Source organism: Symphalangus syndactylus, chromosome 15 (assembly GCF_028878055.3).
Source record: "Symphalangus syndactylus isolate Jambi chromosome 15, NHGRI_mSymSyn1-v2.1_pri, whole genome shotgun sequence".
Classification (NCBI taxonomy): Eukaryota; Metazoa; Chordata; class Mammalia; order Primates; family Hylobatidae; genus Symphalangus; species Symphalangus syndactylus.
The window spans coordinates 22,811,189-22,831,841 of NC_072437.2; the positions used below are offsets into that span (position 1 = coordinate 22,811,189).

At 39.1% G+C, this 20,653-nt stretch overlaps 1 protein-coding gene across 6 annotated transcripts in view; it reads right to left on the reverse strand.

Annotated features, from left to right (window-relative positions):
- IPO5 (importin 5) overlaps positions 1–20,653 on the reverse strand; it is a 65,879-nt gene that overhangs the window by 22,392 nt on the left and 22,834 nt on the right. For 5 of the 6 annotated variants that reach the window (XM_055245251.2, XM_055245254.2, XM_055245255.2 and 2 more), the window contains 8 exons: positions 18,954–19,034; positions 15,898–16,090; positions 11,772–11,874; positions 10,712–10,808; positions 10,395–10,499; positions 7,925–8,047; positions 7,714–7,834; positions 2,689–2,776 (listed from right to left, as the gene is read on the reverse strand). In XM_055245251.2, coding sequence (XP_055101226.1) covers positions 2,689–2,776; positions 7,714–7,834; positions 7,925–8,047; positions 10,395–10,499; positions 10,712–10,808; positions 11,772–11,874; positions 15,898–16,090; positions 18,954–19,034 — 911 coding nt within the window. The remainder of the gene's footprint in view (positions 1–2,688; positions 2,777–7,713; positions 7,835–7,924; positions 8,048–10,394; positions 10,500–10,711; positions 10,809–11,771; positions 11,875–15,897; positions 16,091–18,953; positions 19,035–20,653) is intronic. The other variant, XM_063618944.1, reaches the window with a different exon arrangement.

Below are 20,653 nucleotides of genomic sequence, written 5' to 3' on the forward strand. Positions count from 1 at the left end.
TTTTTTTCTTTTGAGACGGAGTCTCGCTCTGTCACCCAGGCTGGAGTGCAGTGGCACGATCTCGGCTCACTGCAAGCTCTGCCCCCCGGGTTCACGCCATTCTCCTGCCTCAGCCTCCTGAGTAGCTGGGACTACAAGTGCCCGCCACCACGCCTGGCTAATTTTTTTGTAGTTTTAGTAGAGACGGGGTTTCACCGCGTTAGCCAGGATGGTCTCGATCTCCTGACCTCGTGATGCGTCTGCCTGGGCCTCCCAAAATGCTGGGATTACGGGCGTGAGCCACTGTGCCCAGCCTGAATCTTGCTTTTCAAGACCACCCCCACCCGCTACTGGCTAAAAACTGTTCTCAGACACAGCTTCTGACATTTTCAACACTCCAGTAAAAGCAGTGTTGAAAGAGCCTCATGTATTTCATTTCCTAGAAATACAGTCTTCAAACTTATCAATGAACAGAACATAGAAAACCGAAAAGGGTGCAGAGAATGTGTAATTTTCCCCACCGTGAGTTTATTCACCTTTAAAGGGGTGCAAACCGCACTGCCAAACTATGCATAGCTATGTGAAACTTAATTCTATTGTCTTCTCTGAAAGCCAAAGGGATGTGGGCATAAAAGCATTTGGACTTATCCTGGCTTAGAACTGGAAGATCAGTAGTGTATTTCATGTGCATTATCTTTACTGTGTAAAGACAATACTATAAAGGTGAAACTATAAATTATCTTCAGAACAGGTTTTTAGACTTAAAAAAAGCTCACCTTGAAAATATATTTATGCCCTGTTTCACAAATTAGAAAATCTTATTCATCTAGTCTAGAAAACAAAGTTTCTTAAATTGTATAAATTTAAGCGCCATTTACAGGGCAAATTAAAGGACAGGCAGCAGCACATTATAGTAACTGAACCACAAAGGAAATTCGACCTAGCCCTGGTCTTCTCTTCAGCCGTTATCAGGTGATTTCCAGTGAAAGATTACTTTCATATGCTTCAAAATAGTATTAAAGCCAGAAATCAGTCATTTTTAATAATGGGATTAAGTCTCAAAAATGCACCATATATTCTAAAGCCAAATGTCTTTAATTTTTACTTTTATTAACCTAGTAGTTTATACTGACTCCAAGTCTTTCAGGGGAATAATTTCAGCTTTTTTTTTTTCTTCTGAGACGGAGTCTGGCTCTGTTCCCCAGGCTGTAGTGCAATGACGTGATCTCAGCTCGCTGCAACCTCCACCTCCCAGGTTCAAGAGATTCTCCTCACTCAGCTTCCCGAGTAGCTGGGATTATAGGTGTCTGCCACCAGGCCCGGCTAATTTTTGTATTTTTAGTAGAGACGGGGTTTCAACATGTTGGTCAGGCTGGTCTCGAACTCCTGACCTCGGGTGATCTGCCCACCTCTGCCTACCAAAGTGCTGGGATTACAGGCGTGAGCCACCGCACCCGGCCAATTTCAGCTTTTTTGAAGAAAAGGTGGTAGTATAATGCACTGGGAAGAATGAAAAAAATGGTAATTAACCCCAGCCCATTAACTGGCTACATAACCTGAGACAAATCACTCAATCTTCAATCTCCCTTTCTGCATCTGTAATATAATATACCTCTGGGGCTACCAATAAAGTTCATTAAAGTAACAGAACTCGGAGGTGCTATGTTTCATATACATGTAAGGGGCCATCATTACTACTGCACAGTGAATATAGATTTTGGTTGACTTTTCCTGTATTCATGGGACTTCCTAAGCTGAAATAAATAAGCACAATAGTAATTCCAGTGTTACTGTCACCCAGTGTGACTCTAATCTTTTCACCACTGGATGCTGTCTATCCTAAAATTAAACTGCCTTTTATTAGGAAAATATGACGTGTATTGCAGGGAATTTTGTTGAAACAATTATTCTAAGGGAAGTCTCTGCCTGTAAAAGCATTTATCACAAAAAAGTTGCTTTATACATGTTTTAAAAGATACTCAAACAAAAAATAAACAAAAACAAACAAAAAACTTGGAAATAATTTAGAGTAAGACAGTTAAAAACATAGCTACTTGGCCGGGCGCGGTGGTTCACGCCTGTAATCCCAGCACTTTGGGAGGCCGAGGTGGGCAGATCATGAGGTCAGGAGATTGAGACCATCCTGGCTAACATGGTGAAACCCCACCTCTACTAAAAATACAAAAATTAGCTGGGCATGTTGGTAGGTGCCTGTAGTCCCAGCTACTTGGGAGGCCGAGGCAGGAGAATGGCGTGAACCCGGGAGGTGGAGCTTGCAGTGAGCCAAGATCGTGCCACTGCACTCCAGCCTGGGTGACAGAGCGAGACTCCGTCTCAAAAAAAAAAAAAACATAGCTACTTTATTTGCTGTTTTCATATCATACTTTATTTTAAAAAAAGAAAAACTTCCTTGTTTGTTGTTGTAGGTATCTTTCAGTTCCTGATTATAAAATACAACCTTATGTATTAACTACTAAAGTATTTTTAAGAACTTCCAAGAAACATAAATTTTATTAATATAAATTATACATGAAAACTAAAGAAAATACTACTTATAAAATGTGACACAGCAATAAATACAACAGCAAGGCAAAGTGCCCCATATTCCAGGCTTAACAGTTTACCTTCAGGTTACAGGGTGCAATAGTGAAGAGATGGACCTTGGAGCCCTAGGGCTCTCACTGCCACCCTGACACTATGTTTGATTACCTGTCAAAATCATCATCTTCTAGTTCATCTGCATTTGCCCAGTCCTCATCTTCTTCCAAATCAACCATCATTGCTAACATCTGAGGAACTAAAGTAAACAATTATTTCATACCCGAAGACTGTGACTTTATCTTATCCATATCACTATTTATAAACAAGAATTTTAAGATTTTACTTTGCCTCTAAGAGAGCAAGACAAAACAATTATTTGTCTGTGCCCCCAAAACCTGGTTTGTTAAATTTTAACCTTTTGTCACATTTGCTTTTATCGTTTCTTTAAAAAGTAACATTCATAAGTCAAACCCTCCTATGAAATTCCCAAATCCGATTACATACTCCCCCCGTCACCAGAGGTAAGAAGCAACATCACAAATGTTTCCCATTCCCCAATTGTTTTTTCACACTTGAACTACAGATTTTCTATATCTCTATACAAAATTATAGTACTATTTCAAGATTTGATTTTTTATATAATAAATGGTTTCATAATATATGTACCTTGGCAATTTGCTTTTTTCTCAACACATAAGGATTTCAATTTATTTAATAGCATTCCATTATATACACATACTACCCACTGTCTAGCTGATAAACATTTTGGTTGTTTCCAATTTTTTCCTCCTATAAAATTTGCTTTGATGAGATTATTACATCTTCTGTTTGACAAGCATGAGTCTAGGCATGAAATTGTTATTACTATCTTCAAATAGTACTAAAAAATTATCAAACAAGGCCATGCGCGGTGGCTTATGCCTGTAATCCCAGCACTTTGGGAGGCCAAGGCAGGCGGATCACGAGGTCAGGAGATCGAGACCATCCTGGCTAACACAGTGAAACCCCAAATACAAAAAAATTAGCAGGGTGTGGTGGTGGGCGCCTGTAGTCCCAGCTACTCGGGAGGCTGAGGCAGGAGAATGGCGTGAACCTGGGAGGTGGAGCTTGCTGGGAGCCAAGATGGCACCACTGCACTCCAGCCTGGGCAACAGAGTGAGACTCTGTCTCAAAAAAAAAAAAAAAAAAAAAAAAAAAAAATTACCAAACAAGCTGTGCTCTGCATAGCTGTTGCATAAACTACGTGAAGTTCAAGTGGAGGTCTGTGTTATTTCACAAAAATGTGTCAAGTCCCCTGGGGCTGGAATAAGCATCCTCTCAGTTCCACATCTTTTATTAACAATTGATATTGTCAAACTTTTGGACAACTTGTATTCCACAATTACACTTGTTTTTATTGAGACTTAGCAGGGTTCATTAGCTATTTCAGATCCCTCTTTTACGAATTTCCTGACTGGGCCTGCTGGTGCACACCTGTTATCCCAGCACTTTGGGACGCTTAGGTGGGAGGATCCCTTGAGCCCAGGAGTTCAAGACCAGCCTGGGCAACATGGTAAAACCCTATCTCTACCAAAAAACACAAAAATTAGCTAGGTGTGGTAGTGTGTGCCTGTAGTCCCAGCTACTTGGGAGGCTGCAGTGAGCTGAGATCACGTCACTGCACCCTAGCCTGGGTGACAGAGCAAGACCCCATCTTGAAGAAAGAAGCAATGAATTTCCTCTTCTCAGCCTTTGTGTATTCTCTAGATAACAAACTGTTGATTGTGTGCACTGTAATTATTTTCTTCCAGTTTGTGGCTTATTTTTTCAGTTCATTTATGGTGTATCTGATTGGTCAAAAAACTGTTTTAGCATTTGCAAATTTGGCAATGTTTACATCGATGGTTTGTGATTCAGTCTTAAAAAATTATCTATTAAGCATTACTTGTAAAATACATCTGTAATATTTAGCCCTTAACTTTTTTAACTAGTTCCAGCATGCAAGGTAATATTCAGGTCTTGAGCAGACCCCAATTATTATTATTATTATTATTATTATTATTATTATTATTATTATTATTTTTGAGACAGAGTCTTGCTCTGTCGCCCAGGCTGCAGTGCAGTGGCGCTATCTCGGCTCACTGCAAGCTCCGCCTCCCGGGTTCACGCCATTCTCCTGCCTCAGCCTCCCGAGTAGCTGGGACTACAGGTGCCCACCACCATGCTTGGCTAGTTTTTTGCATTTTTTAGTAGCGATGGGGTTTCACTGTGTTAGCCAGGATGGTCTCGATCTCCTGACCTCGTGATCTGCCCGCTTCGGCCTCCCAAAGTGCTGGGATTGCAGGCGTGAGCCACCACGCCCGGCCTATTTTTTTAATAAGTTGTCTAGAGTTGGAATTTTTTTCCCCATAGAAATAACCAGTTATATTCTCAACTCATAAGTGGCAGCTGAGCTATGAGGATGCAAAGGCATAAGAACGATACAACGGACTTTGGGGACTCAGGGGAAAGGGTGGGAGGGGAGTGAGGGATAAAAGACTACACGTTGGCTACAGTGTACACCGCTCCCTTAATGGGTGCACCAAAATCACAGAAATCACCACTAAACCAAACACCACCTGTTCCCCATAAACCTATTAAAAAAAAAGAAAAAATGAAAGAAAGAATGAACCAGTTATCCCAGAAACTTTTTTTTTTTTTTTTTTTTGAGACAGGGTCTCGCTCCGTCACCCAGGCAGGAGTGCAATGGTGTGATCTTGGCTCACCGCAGCCTTGACCTGTTGGGCTCAAGCAATCCTCCATCTCAGCCTCCTGAGTAGCTGGAACCACAGGTGTGTGCCACCATGCCCGACTAATTTTTGTATTTTTGGCAGAGACAGGGTTTTGTCATGTCGCCCAGGCTGGTCTCAAACTCAGGAGCTCATGTAATTTACCCACCTTGGCTTTCCAAAGTGCTGGAATTACAGGCCTGAGCCAGTATGCCTGGCCCCAAGAACTTTTGATGAATTATCTTTTTAAAAATGGCTTTGCTCCCATGTGAGTGCATCCTCTCCTACACTCTACCCTTTGTTCCATCCGATCCATTGTCTTTTTTTTTTTTTTTTTTTTTGAGACGGAGTCTCGCTCTGTGGCCCAGGCTGGAGTGCAGTGGCGCAATCTCAGCTCACTGCAAGCTCTGCCTCCCGGGTTCACGCCATTCTCCCGCCTCAGCCTCCCAAGTAGCTGGGACTACAGCCGCCCGCCACCATGTCCGGCTAATTTTTTGTATTTTTAGTAGAGACGGGGTTTCACCGTTTTAGCCAGGATGGTCTTGATCTCCTGACCTCGTGATCCGCCCGCCTCGGCCTCCCAAAGTGTTGGGATTACAGGCGTGAGCCACTGTGCCCGGCCCCATCCAATCCATTGTCAACATCTGCATCATCAATGCATTCTAAACCTTCTTGATGAAACAAGATCTCCACTTCATTCGTCAAAATTGTCTTGGCTACTTCAGGCCCTATGTTCTTTCAGAAGAATTTCAGAATTGTTCTATCATAACCCTAGATTAATTTGAGAACTGATAATTCGTTCTTCTATTAGTCTTTCAATATGTTATTCAACTTTCTCCATATAAGTCTTACATCTTTTGATTTATTCCCAGTTACTACAACTCATGCCTATAAAATTTTCTAAATGATTACTATGAATAATGGAACACTTACAATAAAATGTTCTCATATCTAAGGATCTTGCTTAACCCTTTGATTAGCAGTTTATCTGTTGAGTCTTTAAAACTTTTTGTAGACAATAACCACATAGCCTACAAATAAGCAGTATTTTTGTTTCTAATTCTTTTTTTTGAGACGAGTTTCGCTCTTGTTGCCCAGGCTGGAGTGCAATGGCATGGTCTGGGCTCACTGCAACCTCTACCTCCCGGGTTCAAGCAATTCTCCTGCCTCAGCCTCCTGAGTAGCTAGGATTACAGGTGTGCACCACCACACCTGGCTAATTTTTTGTATTTTTAGTAGAAACGGGGTTTTAGCAGGTTAGCCAGGCTGGTCTCGAACTCCTGACCTCAGGTGATCTGCCTGCCTCGGCCTCCCAAAGTGTTGGGATTACAGGTGTGAGCCACCGCACCCAGCCATTGTTTCTAATGCTTATAACTTATTTTTGTCTCTTAATGCATCAGCTGGGGCAGTCAGTACAACATGAACAGTGATAAAGGAGGTATTTTTCTTGTTCCTGACTTTAATGGGAATGTTTCTAAGATTCCAACCACTATCTCAGTGTAAGACAAAAGTTAGGTACCACTACGAAATAAATCTGGTGATGTATGTACCCTCTAAATTAAGTGTTCAAGTATTCATTAGCTCATTAAGAAATGGCTAGGCCAGAAAAAGATCAGGTTAGTTCTCAAGTCCTTATCCCAGCACAGCGAAACTTTAAAGTAGTATTTCCATAGCACAATAGCCATTTAAGTTTCTGCTGCAACGAGGGTCTATAAAACAAAAGCAATGTAATATAGTGAACAGAGCCATGACTAGTGTTAGACCTTGTTCTTCTAATCTTGTCTTCACTGGTAAGCAACACATGCTATCTTGGTTTGCAGTTCGCTACTGTGCATCTATATATCCCCGCTGAATTGTTTTTGACTCTATTAACTGTGCCCAATATTAACATATAAATGATAGTCTGTCACACTCCACTCTAGAAATGTTATTTTTAACACTAGATTTCCAGGTGTCTGAAAAGTCTTAAAGGCATAAACGACTGGGCGCGGTGGCTCACGCTTGTAATCCCAGCACTTTGGGAGGCCGAGGTGGGTGGATCACGAGGTCAGGAGATCGAGACCACGGTGAAACCCCGTCTCTACTAAAAATACAAAAAATGAGCCGGGCGTGGTGGCGGGCGCCTGTGGCCCCAGCTACTCGGACAGGCTGAGGCAGAAGAATGGCGTGAACCTGGGAGGCGGAGCTTGCAGTGAGCAGCGATTGCGCCACTGCACTCCAGCCTGGGCGACAGAGCGAGACTCCGTCTCGAAAAAAAAAAAAAAGGCATAACCACAATGTGGGGGTCCATGCTTGCATGTATTGAGATGCATTTTCCCAAATTCATCTGATTCTAAAAGGATATTCATTATATTCTCAACAATCTGAGAAGTTACACAACCCTCAGCAAATTTATCCAAAAATTTGGCCACATTACACATAAACTATCTGAAGACCATTGACTTACTAGTCTGTGCAACAATATTGGTATGTTTTCTTAACATAGCAGCTGCAGTCTCAGAGAGGGTGACGATCACTTCAAGGGCAAGCTGGCGCTGCATATTGTTGAGGCTGGTATCTCCACACAACTACAAAGAAGACATATTTGTATACATTTAATAATTTAGATTAGTCCCTGAAAATAACAAACAGAACGTTTACTAACATACTTAATTTACCTTTAGACTTAGCTGTAGAGTTGCTTCCAAGTGAGGACGCAAATACTTCGGAACAGTATCTGCAATCTCAACGAGGGATTTTAGGACAGAATCATCATTCTGGTAGCACGAGTCATTTACAGCCTAGAAAAGATGAAATAGAAAGTCGGTGTTGAAGACTGACTTTATGATGCCTCATTAGCCAAAACATTCCTAAGATGCTGACAATAAAGAAATATTACTAAACTATTTTTCACTAAATAATTTAGCAATCTATATTATACAAATGTTCTACCTGCAGGCACAAGTATACCTTCCTTCTGACGGATGTTAACTAGAAACATACAAAACAGATTTACATCTAAGTCGAAATGAAAATCAGTGAAACTATAATAACCATTACAATACTTAAGGCTGCCAAGGAATTACTTTTTTTATAACCAGGAGTCCCTTTCCTTTGTCCTTTTATTTTTTCAGTGATGAGGTTTCGCTCTGTCGCCCAGGCTGGAGTGTGGTGGCACAATCATAGCTCACAGTACCCTCCAACTCTTGTGCCTCAGACTCCTAGTAGCCAGGACATGTGTGGCCACCGCACCTGGCTCTTCTGTCCTTTCTTATATCCACGTCCTAGTTTTTTTCATACGCATAGTAAGTACTAGAACCTGTAATACATTTAAAGTGTCCAATATTACCCATTTTATTTCTCTTGGATGTTAAGTCTGGTCACTGTGGTATTAAAGTATGCATTTTGTGTTTATCATTATCTATTTCAGAGTAACAACTCTAAAAAGCTGTGGTAAACATTTTAACTTATCTAAATCCAGAGGAAGAAAACTGGGATTAGATTTCAACAGTAACTAGAGATTTCAGATAATAAACTACTAAAGCAAGAGTATGTTATAGTTTATGTTCTGTCACGAAACTATCTTTTCATTGTGAAACATGGGGAGAGAAGTTTCACTAAATCCTTTAAATAACTTTTTATCATGTGGAAACCTTCAATTTTAGCTAGTCTAAATCCTGTCTAACTCAGTGGTTCTCAGGAGGAATGGTTTTTCACCCAGGAGATATTTCTTGATGGTCTCACGGTTGAGGATGGGCAAAGGCCATGGATACTAAATGTCCTGCACCTGTGACACAAGCACAAGGGACTTACATGATCTTCTCATTATGCATTTCACATTATTACAAATCCCAGACATTTATAAAAAGGAAAAAACTCTTTATAATCATCTGAACTTAGAACCTAACTCACAAATTATTTTTTGCCTGGTTTTAACAACTGTTATCCCCCCCTCCAATGTAACTACTGTATCAATCAAGAATGGATACATACAGGTGGAACATCCCAAATCCAAAATCCTCTGAAATCCTCAACTTTTTGAACACAGACACGTCACTCAAAGGAAATGCGCATTTGAGTATTTCGGATTTCTGACTTGAGATGCTCAACTGGTAAGTGTAACACAAATACAGTGTTTCAAAATTTGAAAAAATTTTGAGATCCGAAATACTTCTACTCCCAAGCATTCTGAATAAGAGACACTCAACCTCTACTTTGCTTTGTTCAGAACCTTACTATTTTAGGAAATCTTATCACCAATTCTAATGGGAACTGTGGTATTTGACTTGCCAATATCTTTGCTATTAGTCCAGTTTTAGCTATTGCATTTGTACAGATCACTTGGAAACCACCTAGTCTATTATGTCTTCCAATGTAGTCTTGTCTGACCATTTACATAAGGAAAAGCAAGCCATTTTATGTTTCTTTGCATTTCTTTTTTGTATTTAGTTAAGGCTATATATTAATATTCTAAAAAATTGTGCATATATATTACTTATGCATTTCATTTTTAGAAGAGTATATGAAAAATTACTAAAAGATTGTCATAAAAAAGGAGTTTGGAGTCTGACAAGGTTGGGAACCACTAACTTGTCCAATCTTTTAAATTTTAATTAATACAAAATTTTTTTCTCCAGGAGCACAGATTCAAGTTGCCCTGAATATATGCTCTATCTTGTCTAATCTTATTTTGCTTTCTGATTAAAACAGAAAGTATTCTTAAAAATTAACATCCTTAACGATAATGTGAATTAACCATAAACTTACATTATAATACAAACTATTACACACCCTGTAGTTAAGAGTAGCTTCTCCTTATGTAAAATGGGCATTAAATCTCACAGGTTATTTGGTTGATTTAATGGAAATAATCTACATGACCATAAATTCAACAATAAGCACATAATTGCTTACAACATTTACATTACAGAAAAATTTTATAACTATAAATATTGTAAGAGACTAAAAATGTCTTTCAAAGGCAGTAAACATAAGTTTAATGGAGATTGAGATTTGCATGTTTTTGTTCACTGCTGTATGCCTAGTGCCAGAACATAATAAGCAATATGAATTTATTGCATAAATGATTGAACGCATTAAATAACCAAGTAAGATATAATTATGATTTATTCTATATTGTTTTCATACCTGTAGAAATCCCGGTAGCAAGTCTGCAAAATGTTTGAACAGAGCAACATTATGCTCATTTGCAAGTACAAATGCAGCTGTAGCTCTAGCAGATAATGTTCTGATCTAAAATCAAGAGGAAAAAATGTCAAACATGAGAAATTTTTGATAAACGCAAATTCAAGTTTTCTTACTCAAGATCAAATTACTCTTTATCAGTAAAACTGGTGTTTGTATTTTAAAGTATAAAAGTAAAAACAACCTCCTAAAATATACTGATTTCTTTCACAAATTAGATTAAAATAGATGGGTATATTAATAGGATTGAAATTATTTACCGATGGGTGCTCCTGATCTTGCATACACTGAACTAACATTCGTTTGATGACGTCTAAATAGTGCTGTTGCTGGTTCCCAAAAATTCCAGGAAAGTTCCTAAAAGATAATCCAAACATTCTTTAAAAGCTACATTATATTAATATCTTGGTAAAGTATGAGCTAGAATCTCTAATGAACTGTTTGTTTACCTGACTCAGTATGCATTAATCCATAGGTTGAACATCATCTACCCATTCTCTAAGCAATCCTGTTTTTGGGTTAAGTGAATGAAAACATACTGGAGAAGTCTGGGCTGGGAGTAGAGGCTACTCAGCAGCCCATTCCCAGCTACATGCTTTTATCCTTATTACTCTGTCTCAGTCGAAAGCTGACCTGGAGCGCAGGATGGGACAAGAGCAACCACAGGTTTTCAGATGAAAACTACAAGAACTATGCTCTCCGGCCATCTGCATTCTCTAATCTGAATTACTGATATAAACAAAGATATATATGACAACTAAAGTAGAAAATGATATAAAGCCTAAAATGTGTATGATCTTGATCACAATTTAGGTGTAGTAGAAAAATATAGCACAGTGGGGCAAAGAATAAGCACTTAATTCTAAACTTAGACTATTTGCTTATAAATATACAGGTTTCTTAACATATTATAAAATTTGGTCACAGAAGACCCAGAAAACATAATGGGGATTCACCTGCATTCTCCTTCTCCTCTTCAAGACACCATTATTAATGTGGTTTTCGAAAAGCTACATCCAGTATTGTGTTAATCTCCAAATAAAGGAGAGGACACTGTTCAATAAAAACTTTCAGAATCATAAAAGACAAAGAGAAAGCCAGCAAGCTGTAGAGAACCTTTGTGTACAAAAAAGATCATAATGTAAAATAAAAGGCCCTTTAAAAAAAAAATTGCTTCCAATACAAATACAAACAAAACTTATGTAAAGGCATTATTTTCATTTTAAGTATAAAGTTAAATTAGGCTAAAATAATCAATTAAAAGGTGTTTAGGGCATTTGTTAAATCAAACGTCTCAAAAAACTAGATTAATGTATATACCAGAAAATGTGAAGGGCAGCTTCCCGCAGTCCCACATTTTGAGAGCTGACTGAATCAAAAAGGAACTTCAAACCTTCGGGCCACTGGTTATTGCCATCCTCATCTAAAAGTAAAGAAATCCAGACATAAAGTGTGTTAAGTCAGAACTTCAATATACTAAGAGTAAATCCTTTCATTTCATAAGCCTCATTCATAACATGGAGTAGTGAAAAATGTCACTTTTGCTATTTTTAAAAACTCCATAAAATTCTGTCCTTTAGCCATAAAAATGGCATCATAATTGTGTTAAAAAAAAAAAAAAAAAGACCAAACAAACCAACAAACCAAACAACTCTGTATCTGGGTTAGATAATCAGATATTAGCAGAGGTTCTTTTTTTTTTAGATGGAGTTTCACTCTTTTACCCAGGCTGGAGTGCAATGGCGCGATCTCAGCTGACTGTGACCTCTGCCTCCAGGGTTCAAGCAATTCTCCTGCCTCAGCCTCCCGAGTAGCTGGGATTACAGGCACCCGCCACCATGCCTGACTAATTTTTGTATTTTTAGTAGAGACGAGCTTTTGCCATGATGGCCAGGCTGGTCTCAAACTCCTGACCTTGGGTGATCCACTTGCCTTGGCCTCCCAAAGTACTAGGATTATAGGCGTGAGCCACCGCACCTGGCTGGCAGAGATTATTTCTAAGGAGTGGAATTTGAAGAGAAGGCAGCACTTTTAACTGTAAAAATATCTGATTGATTGACTCCTTTATATATACCATTGCTACTGAACAGTTGAAAAAGTAGGCAAAGCTAGTATTTGGAGGCATGGTCTTGAAACCAAAGTAACCATTACTTTGGAACTTGAGAAGACATCAGGGTTAGAATCTCAGGACCCATACAGGGTGCTCACACTTCGCAGTTTGGTTCAAATAGTGCCAGAGGATGTTATTAATATGTTTACTATTTAACAAGATTAAGAGATTTTAAATAATACTTTACAATAAAAATGAGTGACCACAAAAATCTACTGTGCCACTTATAAGACTCTGGTTATATTGCCACAAAGACCTTAAGAGTTATACAACTTAAAGATGAATTATAGATGTTTTCTTTTTAAACGTCCCCCCATATTTGAACTTTTGTGAAATGACAATTGTGCTGCTAAGCTGACATTAAATGTCTCTTCAACCTAAAGATGATGCTTTGAGGGGAAATAAAATAGCAGCTTAAAAAAAAAATCTATGAGAGCACTTTGAATACTTTGGAAAGGTTTGCACTGTTAAGTGTTTCTGAATGAGAAATGATGTCACTTGTAAAAATTCATATCTGCATACTTAAAACTGGAAAGTAGAATTTTCTAAACAATTTAAAAATATTCAAAATTACGGCTGGCTGCTGTGGCTCACGCCTGTAATCTCAGCACTTTGGGAGGCCAAGGTGGGCAGACCATTTGAGGTCAGGTGTTCGAGACCAGGCTGGCAAACACGGTGAAACCCAGTTGGCTCCATATCTACTAAAAAAATACAAAAATTAGCTGGGCGTGTGGGAGGCTGAGGCAGGAGAATCACTTGAACTTGGGAGGTGGAAGCTGCAGTAAGCTATGATCACACCACTGTACTCAAGCCTGAGCAACAGAGCAAAACTGTCTAAAAAAATTAATTTGGGCCGGGCGTGGTGGCTCACGCCTGTAATCCCAGCACTTTGGAAGGCCGAGGCGGGCGGATCACAAGGTCAGGAGATCCAGACCATCCTGGCTAACACGGTGAAACCCCGTCTCTACTAAAAATACAAAAAATTAGCCAGGTGAGGTGGCGGGCGCCTGTAGTCCCAGCTAATGGGGAGGCTGAGGCAGGAGAATGGTGTGAACCCCAGGGGGTGGAGCCTGCAATGAGCCAAAATCGCGCCACTGCACTCCAGCCTGGGCGACAGAGAGACTCCGTCTCACAAAAAAAAAAAAAAAAAAAATTAATTTGAACTCATCTAAAATATAAAGAATTGACACATTCCCCATTAGTTTCTAAGAAATGGTTGACATAAGAAAGGATACAATCTGCTAGCTGTATTATTGGTTGATGAGATTTTAAAATTAGTGTCATAACGTACTAAGCTCAATCAATAGTAATCTCCCATTTAACCTTGATCTTCATTTCAACTATTAAAAATGCCATCTAAACAAGCTGCGCTTACAACCACTTATAAATCCCTGTCCAAAAAAAAAAAAAAAAAAAAGTGGTGGCCACACTCTCTTCTACGAGCAGGAAGTATGAAGATGAGTGGGACAAAACCCGAGACACCATGGAAGCTGTCACGGCCCTGGAGAAGAACTTGAACCAGGAACCAGGCCCTTTTGGATCTTCATGCCCTGGGTTCTGCCTGCACAGATCCCATCTCTGTGACTTCTTGGAGAGCCACTTCCTAGATGAGGAAGTGAAACTCATTAAGATGGGGGACCACGTGACCAACCTCTGCAGGCTAATTGGCTCCCATGTTGAGCTGGGCAAGCGTCTCTTCAAAAGCCTCATCATCAAACAACACTAAAAGCCCAGTGACCTCTGAGGGTCCCTCTCAATGTATCAGGGCTTCTGCCTGAGCCTCTCCCTCCAGCCATTAGGTAGCTTTTTAACCAAGCTGGAGTCCTCTCCCAAGCCCTAGACCAAATGGAAATAAAGCTTTTTGCAGCAAGATAAAAAAGTAGCATGTTCAATTACATTATTATTTTTAGTTGACCAAAAAGGATTTTTACCTTTAGTAAAATGCATTTTTTATGATGTTTGCCTTTTACCTCACTTAAAAAAATATTTTTTGGGCATTAAAAATGTACATAGTAGGCCAGGCGCGGTGGCTCACGCCTGTAATCCCATCACTTTGGGAGGCCGAGATGGGCAGATCACCTGAGGCCAGGAGTTCCAGACCAGCCTGATCAACATGGAGAAACCCTAAAAATACAAAAAAAATTAGCTGGGCGTGGTCGCACATGCCTGTAATTCCAGCTACTCAGGAGGCTGAGGCAGGAAAATCACTTGAACCTGGGAGGCGGAGGTTGCGGTGAGCCAAGATCGCACCACTGCACTCCAGCCTAGGCAATAAGAGCAAAACTCCGTCCCCCCCCACCCCCCCCAAAAAAGTACATAGTATAGCCGCATAACAGTATACGTATGTATTTGTCACCATACATATACAACAGCAAAAGCACTGGAGTCACTGATTTTTAGTTCAACTGGCAAGTTTAATGTACAAAGTAGGCTATACCATTAATTAGCCTGTGCTTCTAAAACATTATAGATTTAGGAGGAAATGTAACTGCCAATTTTCAAGCAAATTACAAAATTACTTTTCCACATGGATTTTTTTTTGAGACAGAGTCTTGCTTTGTTGCCCAGGCTGGAGTGCAGTGGCATGATCGCAGCTTACTGCAGTCTCCAGCTTCTGGGGCTCAGGTGATTCTCCCATCTCAGCCTCCCAAGTAACTGGGACTACAGGTGCACACCATCACGCCCACTAATGTTTTGTACAAGTGGGGTTTTGCCATGTTGCCCAGGTTCATCTTGAACTGCTAGACTGAAGCAACGTGCCCACCTTGGCCTCTTAAAGTGCTGAGATTACAGGCGTGAGCCACGGTGCCTAGCCTCACATGGGTATTTTGAATACCAATAGGTGAGCCCTATTACTGGATTTCACAAACATCTATCTGTGATTTCTGGCTCTAAATGCAAAATCCGTAAGCACACTCATTTTAAACAGAATAAATGGTACTCAGGTACTTATGAATCTTACTCTAAAAGGTTCCATGAAAAAAAAAAAAGGCCAGGCGCGGTGGCTCATGCTTGTAATCCCAGCACTTTGGGAGGCCAAGGCGGGCGGATCACGAGGTCAGGAGATCGAGACCACGGTGAAACCCCGTCTCTACTAAAAATACAAAAAATTAGCTGGGCATGGTGGCGGGCGCCTGTAGTCCCAGCTACTCGGAGAGGCTGAGGCAGGAGAATGGCGTGAAGCCGGGAGGCGGAGCTTGCAGTGAGCCGAGATCACGCCACTGCACTCCAGCCTGGGCGACAGAGCAAGACTCCGTCTCAAAAAAGAAAAAAAAAAAAAAAAAAAAGAAGGATATACCCATGTTTTTGGTAACATGAATGCACCTGCATACACACCTATTAAATTCCTGGCCAGTTCTGCCGCAATATCACAAACTTTTTTCCTCATGCTAGATTGTGTTTCCATCTGAATAATCATGAGGAGCTCACTCTTGATGGCAGTCTGAACATCAGAGGGAAGTGCTGGATAGACTTCATCAAATGCAGAGGACAAGAGACGTCTTAGGAGAACGGCGGCCATTTGTCTAGCCTATAAACAGATAACATTGTTAATAACTAGATTCACTCTGCCATTGATGTATTTCACTGTAGTATTTTTATATTTCAAAAGCACCTTGTTAATTTTCTAAAGAAGTAAATATATAACTCTTTCTAATTACATTAGTCTATTATACAGACTTATTTTGTTAGTGACACAAAATAAGCCATTTGTACTTAAGGTGAGGAGAACTCCTAATCACATTACAATTCAATTAGGAACACATATTTTAGCAATGATAAATCTGTCTTTCATCCCTGTTTTTAACACATTATTTGGGAGAAAAACAAATCTTAAATTGTAAACCCTATAACGAATGCTCTTTTCCTACCTCTCTGTCTGGTCTCATTCTAGAATATCAAGCGCCTTTCCCACCCAACCTTAGGCTCCCAGCCTGGCCTAACTTGTTACATACCTGCCCTTTCAATGGCATCTTAGATAAAATGCTTCTTTTATGCAAACAAACATTACAAGTTCCCAATACCTAAAAAGTGCTAATCCATCTCAACATGTGTATTCTTGGATTTTCATTTTCTTTTTTATTTTTATTTATTTTTATTTTTATTTTTTTGAGACGGAGTCTTGCTCTGTTGTCCAGGCTGGATGGAGTGCAGTGGCGCGATCTCGGCTCACTGCAAGCTCCGCCTCCCGGGTTCACGCCATTCTCCTGCCTCAGCCTCTCCGAGTAGCTGGGACTACAGGCGCCCGCCACCACGCCCGGCTAATTTTTTGTATTTTTAGTAGAGACGGGGTTTCACCGTGGTCTCAATCTCCTGACCTCGTGATCCGCCCGCCTCGGCCTCCCAAAGTGCTGGGATTACAAGCGTGAGCCACCGCGCCTGGCCGAATTTTCATTTTCAAATCTATGTAATTAAGTTTGGCATTTTCTGTATAACATTTCTTGAGATTATCCAAAGAAAAGCTAAGACAAATGCCATTCTAAAATTTTATCAAATCAAGCCAATAAACTATTGGGAATATTGAACCTAATCTTTCCTGCTCTCAATTTCTCCAAGCTGATGTTACTCATTATCACTATAATTACTTTGGGAATTTGACCAACAAAAAATGTTAAGCTATACAAATAAAATTGGCTATTTTTTTTCCTCCATTACTTTCCACTGAGAAATCTTTTTACTGAAACATTTATGGTAGGTAGAAACTTTTACAAATATTTAACATGCTCTAGAAAGAATTCAAAGTGGTTATAATTCTTATAAAAGTGGTTAAAACTCAGAACTCATGTGCAATTCTTCTCACACATATACCAAAAACTATAAAGCCACAATCAAGATGCTGTCACTAATTCACAACAATTATCTAATTCTTAAATCAAGTTAAGATTTAAATAAGGCTTAATACAAGTTATTAAAAAAATTCAGTATTCTTGGCTTTAAAATTGGTTTACTAGCTAACTTGCACTAATCTTCAAGAATTAAAACAGTCATCTGTTTTTAGTGATAGAAGTTACCCTATATAGGGTTCTTCACATTTGACATCCATTTTGAGTTACAGAAAAGAACATGTTACAAAAGCAAAGAAGTACCTCTTGTCATCTAGAAAAAAAAAAAAACTGGGATACTTTTATATGGCTTTTAAAGTGGTTGAGAGAACATGAAGTGGCTAGTCTAAACTGATTGACTTCATCTGCTTAGAGAAAACTGACTGGAAGAAGTCAGGTGAAACATAATGTAAAAGTTTAGTGTGACTTATTTCTATCAAGGATAAGCATTTTATATACAGTTTGCTAGCAAAAAAAGTCTTACACTACAAACTCTAAATGAAATGTTTTGTAGGTAGAACAGTTTTCTAGACTTGGGTATTTTTATACTTTTTCCAAAGTAAACAGATATTTAATGGCATTCAATATTTATGAGGATATTAACTTATAAGCGGGGTGGGGGTGGGGGGGAGAAGAAAATTAGCTACAAAATGCCCCAATCAGTAGTAGGAAACTATAAAATCCTAGGAAATAGCCTTGTTTTACCATAGGAAAAAGTAATTCTTAAAACAAATTTGAATTTGGTATAGGAACTAGGTAATTAGCTAAAAACCATGATTCTAATAAAATATTCTAGAAAATGTCTCTGTTCCTAAGTATATCTTTAGTACATATACTTCATCTAGAGATGGTTATAAGCATAAATTTTTAAAGATTGGAAAAAAATATTTTTTCAAAACATTGATAACATATCAAAACACTGAACTAATTTACTTCTTTAGAATAAATTGTTTCAAGGAAAGAAAATTTTTAGCTGCAAAAAGCACTTAAATTAGGCTGGGCATGGTGGCTCATGCCTGTAATCCCAGCACTTTCCGAGGCTGAAGGGTGTAGATCACTTGAGGTCAGGAGTTTGAGACCAGCCTGGCCAACATGGCAAAACCTCGTCTCTGCTAAAAATACAAAAATTAGCCAGGCATGGTGGCGCACGCCTGTAATCCCAGTTACTCGGGAGACTGAGGCAGGAGAATTGCTTGAACCCAGGAGGCAGAGGTTGCAGTGAGCCGAGATGGTGCCAGTGCACTCAAGCCTGGGCAACAGAGTGAAACTCCATCTCAAAATCAATCAATCAAATCAAATCACTTTAATTTAATAATTCTTATGCAATTACTTATAAAACCATTAACTTTCATCCACCCTGGACACATTATCTTATGCGGAAAAAAGGCAATTCTCATTCTTAATACAAAGTACTTCAAAAAATTACATTATAACTCCTAAGTAGCTTTTAGCAAATAATAAGTACAAAGTTCTAGTAAAGTCTATGTGGTTAATCACAATTCTCATTTGTACTATGATCATCTAATAACTTATTTCCTAAGAATGTAATAGTCACAAATATTAAGGTAGTACCTCTTCAGCAGCTGTCGTATTTCTGATGGCTTGTAAGAGGAATGTGATCTTTGACTGGCCTGGGATATTCTCATAGGTTTCCTGCATGGAAAAAAAAAATGGTTAGGAAAGAATGTTAGAAAACTTCATGAGTAAACCAGTGAAAGAAAGAAAGAGTGGGAAGGATGCATGAGAAATTATTTAATCTAGGTCTGGTGTTAACACCTTCTGTGACATGAAATATACCTCAGATACGTTAGGGAAGAGAAGATGTCCAAAGGGTTACTTATCAAGTTCCTTTCTACGTATATCTCTTAAATGTTTCTAATGTGTGTGCATGTTTTCCCAACTTATGCTCCCTGGTTAACAAAACTCAAGGCCTAAGACGGCCAAAAAATTGCCAAATGTGACTTAAGCCATTGTGCTGCAAACTTTAGTGCTCACTTAAAATCACCTTACATCATGAGAAACTGTTTTGTTAACATTTTTGAGACTGGATGATGTACAACTGGTTCAAATTACTGCTACTTAGAACCACCAGACACACACGTGGAAGTAAGTCAGAGAAACAAAGTATTCAAATCCTTTACGCTACATTTTCTTCCAAGCAAGGATCGTACTAAAACCTTACTACATAGATAAATGAATGTGGTCAGGATAAATTTGGCCAGGAGGCTTTATTGTCTTTTGCAGATCTATTAGCAAGAAGTTTGTGACTCAGGACACTCTATCCTCTGCTAATAATGTAAAATCACAACAAATTGGTTAACAAAAAAAGTTGACACCAATTAAAAGACAGATGATCAGAACGGATTAAATGACAAGAACCAACTATATGCTGTCCAGAGAAGTGCAGATTCATATGCAAGAATTCTAATGGTATTCGTTCACTGTGGAAAAGAAATCAATTTAAGTACACTTGGAATTGCTTACTCTAAGAAGCCTCTTAGTAAATAGATAATCCATTCTTATCTAGCAATTTAGAGTTGAGTCTAATGTGGGTGACATTAATTTCTTCAGAGCTTACCTGCTCCCCATTGTTACCATACCTCTTTATCTACATGGTTTCTCTGGAACAAAGTGACAAGGGAGGAAAAACAAGGCTATTTTGAATCCACATCTACCTTAAACCTTTTACTAAGCACCCCATGGCATCCATGAGATATTAACAGATAATGAAATCAAGGCTTATAAGTTAATGACTTGCCCAAGATCACAGACAATGAACAGCAGACAGAACTCTGGTCCTCTAAGGCCAACCATATTCAAAATCTCTCTGGTACTGAAAGCTCTGTTTCACTTCATTAAACAACCAGTTCTATTTATGCAGTGCTATACAGTTTTCAAACTTTTCAAACATATCTGTCTGGGGAAGAACAGATTTTGGGGGAAAGGAGGATTCAAGATCTTCTGATAACCTCAAGTTCCCATTCTAGTAAAAAGCACATAGGATCATAACAATGCTGAAAACTGTGCCAAAAAGTATTCACAGCTGAGGAGAGAAGATGGTCTGAATTTATTTATCCAGAAGAGATAATTTATGTAAAGATATTCACAAGCTGAATGCAAAAATGGTTATGTACCTTTGAGACTTTTCACTTAATATTTACCAAAGCAACTCCTTATACCAGTAGTATGTTTTCATTTAAAAAGTATCTCACTATACAATAAAAAGCACCCAGCTTAGCCACTTAAACACTGGTAATGTGATCAATGTTTAA